Source organism: Panthera uncia, chromosome A2, assembly GCF_023721935.1.
Source record: "Panthera uncia isolate 11264 chromosome A2, Puncia_PCG_1.0, whole genome shotgun sequence".
Lineage (NCBI taxonomy): Eukaryota > Metazoa > Chordata > Mammalia > Carnivora > Felidae > Panthera > Panthera uncia.
This window is the reverse complement of record NC_064816.1, coordinates 18,648,898-18,653,921: the sequence shown is the minus strand read 5'-3', so window position 1 is coordinate 18,653,921 and position 5,024 is coordinate 18,648,898. Positions and strand designations below refer to the sequence as shown.

At 34.7% G+C, this 5,024-nt stretch overlaps 1 protein-coding gene across 1 annotated transcript in view; it reads right to left on the bottom strand.

Annotated features, from left to right (window-relative positions):
• The window catches only part of DOCK3 (dedicator of cytokinesis 3), a 560,028-nt gene that overhangs the window by 474,782 nt on the left and 80,222 nt on the right, over window positions 1-5,024 (bottom strand). The window contains exon 2 of the mRNA XM_049640567.1: window positions 1,816-1,899. Within this exon, the coding sequence (XP_049496524.1) occupies window positions 1,816-1,899 (84 nt within the window). The remainder of the gene's footprint in view (window positions 1-1,815; window positions 1,900-5,024) is intronic.

Sequence of the window (5,024 nt, the reverse complement as noted above, 5' to 3'; positions counted from 1 at the left end):
ATAAATAAATAAATAAATAAATAAAAATAATTTTTATCAATATTTGATAGTCTTTAATGTAGATCTTTCATTTTTTTATTTTTTATATTAAATATAATTTATTGTCAAATTGGTTTCCATACAACACCCAGTGCTCATCATTTTTTATTAGATTTACTTTTAGGCATTTACTGTTTGTGATACTATATAAATAGTATTGTTTCTTTAATTCATCTTCTAGTTTTTAATTGCAAATACATAGAAAATAATATATATTTAAAATATTGATACTGTAGCCATAATATTTTTAAGTTCCCTTATTTATTCCTATAGTTTTTTTATAGAATCTACTGGATACACAATTATATCATATACAAATGATAGTTTCAATTTTACCTTTCCATTCTTTATGTATTTTATTTTTCTTATTACCACACTAGCTAGTACTTATTACCACACTAGCTAGTACTGCCAGTACAATGTTCAAATGACATGATGATAGCAAGTCTCCTTATCTTATTTTTAGATCTCAGTGGGAAATCTTTCAATATTTTATAACCGAATGATATTTGCTATGGCTTTTTAGTAGGTATCTTTTACCAGATTAAGAAAATTCCCTTCTAGGGGGGCCTGGGTAGCTCAGTCAGTTAAGTATCTGACTTTGGCTCAGATTATGATCTCATGGTTCGTGGGTTCGAGCCCCACGTCAAGCTCTATGCTGACAGCTCAGAGCCTGGAGCCTGCTTTAGATTCTGTCCCTGTGTCTCTCTGCCCCACACCTGCTCACTCACTCTCTCGCTCTCTCTCTCTCAAAAATAATAAACATTAAAAAAAATTTTTTAAGAAAATTTTCTTCTATTATTTTGCTAAGAGTTTTTATCGTGAGGGGTACTAATTTATATTTCTGTTTTAAGAAAATTTTAAATGAGTGCTGCACTAGAGCTCCCTTTCCAGAAAAGTGCACTCTCAAATTTACATGATTCCTGAGTTACACTTACTTCCATATCCATCTTAACAGCAGGCAACTGAATCAGAACTCCATTTTCATGTGCATCGTCTCCATGCCCACATAGGAACATTTCCATTCTGTTATATAATTTGAGATGGCTTCTAGTCCTGCTGAACTGCCAGCATAGGCTGCCCAGATCCTTATCCATGGTAACAATTTTGTTTCTGTCAATACTCTGATTTTGTGTGATTTCTCCCTAACTTTATTTTTACCATATATCTTGTTGATAGGAGTACATGATTTTGAAAAATGTCACATTTTCAATAATACATAAATGTTACAGCAGAAATACTCACATATGTCACAGAAGAGGCTAATAGTCAAGCCAAACTTCATTTGAGCACATATTTACTGCCTTGTTTTAATTATAACTGATCATCACGTCCAGCCAATCAAACAGAAACACACAAATGAACTAATTACAATTCAATTCTATTCAAATGCAGCTAAGTATGGGTAGAAAATTATCTATTTGATTGTAAAATCAAAATTAATCATTTGACATAATATGTAAAAATTACATTCTGAGAGCTAACAATTAGTTATTTAATTGTTGCTATTAGAGCCAAAATAGCTCATACCTTTATGATAAAAATAGATCAGGAAGGATTTTATAACAATGTACCATAATGTGGTTGGTTATGGTTTCAAAACGATTGCTGATAATCTATTACCACAAAATAAATATATCTAACGCTACCCAATGTACCATAATGTGGTTGGTTATGGTTTCAAAACGATTGCTGATAATCTATTACCACAAAATAAATATATATCATGCTACCCAAAAGTATCACTATTTGTGTGCTGTATACATCCATACTTACCTTCACATTTTTCAAAAATCTGGACCGTTTCTCCTATTTCTAAGACCAACCCTTGAGGGACAGATCCTCGAAAGCTGCATATCACTAGAAAAACAAAGGCAAATACATCAATTAGCATTTTAAAGATTTTTTAATGTTTATTTATTTTTGAGAGAACCAGAGAGAATGCACGTGAGCAGGGGAGGGGCAGAGAGAGGGAGACAAAAGATCTGAAGCAGGCTCCACACTGACAGCAGAGAGCCCAATATGGGGCTCGATGTAGGGCTCAAACTCACGAACTGCAAGATCATGACCTGAGCTAAAGTCTGAGTCACCCAGGCACCCCATCTGTTAGCATTTTTAAATACTTAGACAAGGTCAATGTCACTGAAATTAAGCCCTAACTTTTCTTAAATATATACTCTCCCTTCTTCACTAATTCATCTTTCAAATTTCTAAGCCCCTTTCAACTTAATCTGTATTTTGAGCAGTAATATTAAGTAGCTCAGAATACCGAAATATATTTTAGCAAAATTACTGTTCCTCAGTGGTGTGTGTATGTGTGTGAAAATGCTTCTGTAATCAGAGTGTCTCTCTCCATCAGCATGACTTACATTCACCTGTCCTTCTGGGGCAAATATACTTCAATTACTTAAGAAGAAATAAACACTGGAGGCTTCTGATCGAATATAACAGGCTTTTTTTTTTTTTTGAGAAAGAGAGAGCACATGTATGCACAGGGGAGGAGTAGGAGGAGAGGGAGAGAGAGAATCTCAAGCAGGCTCCACACTGGGTGTTGATCCCACGACCACAACACGGGGTTCGATCCCACAACTGTGAGGTCATAACCTGAGCTGAATGAAATCAAGAGTCAGATGCTTAACTGAGTCACCCAGACACCCCAAAACAGATAGTTTTACAGAGAATAACTAAATAGGGACACCTGGGTGGCTCAGTCAGTTAAGTATCTGACTTTGGCTCAAGTCATGATCTCACAGTTCATGAGTTCAAGCCCTGCTCTGTGCTGACAGTTCAGAGCCTGAAGCCTGCTTCGGATTCTGTGTCTCCCTCTCTCTCTACCCCTGCCCCACTTGCGCTCTGTCTCTCTCTCTCAAAAATAAACATTGAGAAAAACAGAATCACCAAATAAATATGAATATACTTTGAGAAACAAAGTACTCATAATAAAAATATAAACAGAAATTAATGAAATAAAAAGCAAATGTACAACAGAAAAAATATGTCATACCAATCAGAATCCCATATTTATTGCATCATAATTTACAATAGCCAAGATATGGAAGCAACCCAACTGTCCATCCACAGATGAATGAAGAAGATGTAATACATACACACACACACACACACACACACACACACACAAACAGGAATATTACTCAACCATAAAAAATGAAATCTTGCTATTTGCAACGACATGGATAGAGAAGATGTGGGAAATATTACCCGGCCATCAAAAAGAATGAAATCTTGCCATTTGCAATGATGTGGATGGAGCTAAAGTGTATTATGTCTAGCGAAACAAGTCAGAGAAAAACAAAAACCATACGATTTCAATCATATGTGAGAATTTAGGAAACAAAACCGATGAAGATATGGGAAGGAGGAAAAAAGAGAGGGAGGGAATGAAACTACAAAAGACTCTTCATGATAGAAAACTAAGGGTTGACAGAGGGAGATGGGCTAAATGGGTGATGGCTATTAAGGAGGGCACTTGTTACGGTGAACACTGGGTATTATATGTAAGTGATGAATCATTAAATTCTATTCCTGAATTCAAAAAAGAGCTACATTTTGCTCACAAAAAATAAAAATAAAGTAAGTTCTTTGAATCGCTAGTATCAAAAAGACAAAAAGTAGTAAGTGTTGGTGAGAATGTGGAGAAAAGGGAACACTCATGATGGGAATGTAAATTGGTACAAACACTGCAGAAAACAGTATGGAGGCTCCTCAAAAAATTAAAAACAGAAATGCCATATGACCTGGTAATTCCACTACTAAGTATTTACCCAAAGAAAATGAGAACACGAATTCAAAAAGATATAAACAGCCCTATGTTTATTGTAGTATTATTTACAATAGCCAAGATATGGAAGCAACCTAAGTGTCTATAAGTAGATGAATAAAGAAGATGTGGTATACATATATATATGTGTGTGTATATACACAGTGGAATATTACTCACAAAAAAGAAAGAAACCTTGCCATTCACAGCAATATGGATGGACATAGAGGGTATTATGCTAAGTGAGGTAAGTTAGAAAGAAAAAGAAAAATACCGTATTATTTCACTTATGTGTGGAATCTAAAAACAAAACAGACCAAAAAAACACAGAAAAAGACCCATTAATACACAGAACTAACTTGTAGTTGCCAGAGGGGCAGCATTTGAAGAAATGGGCAAATGGGTGGAGAGTGGAAGGTACAGGTTTCACTTATGGAATGAACGTCACAGGGATGAAAGGTACCGTATAGGGAATGTTAATCAATGCTACTATAATAATGTTATATGGTGACAGATGGTAACTATACTTGTGATGAGCATAGCATAACCTATAGAGTTGTTGAATCACTATGTTGTTCACCTAAAATTAATGTAACAATGTGCATCAACTATACTTCAGTAAAAAAAAAAAAAAGATGCAGAAAAATTGATAAACCCCTCACCAGAGTGACTCAAAACAAATAACTTCCACAAGAATGTTCACAGCAACTTTATTCACAATAGCCCAAAACTGGAAACAACCCAACTATTCATCAAGATAAGAATAGATAAAATATACACTGAAAACTATAAAAAGCTTATGAAAGAAACTGAAGAAGACACAAAGCAAATGGAAAAATATTCCATGCTCATGGATTAGAAGAACAAACATTGTTAAAATGTCGCTACTACCCAAAGCAATCTACATATACTCAATGCAATCCCTATCAAAATAACACCAGCATTCTTCACAGAGCTAGAACAAACAATCATAAAATTTGTATGGAACCAGAAAATATCCTGAATAACGAAAGCAATCTTGAAAAGAAAACCGAAGCTGGAGGCATCACAATCCCAGACTTCAAGCTGTATTACAAAGCTGTAATCATCAAGACAGTATGGTACTAGCAAAGAAACAGACACTCATATCAATTGAATAGAATAAAAAAAACAGAAATGGACCCACAAACATACGGCCAACTACTCTTTGACAAAGCAGGGAAAAATA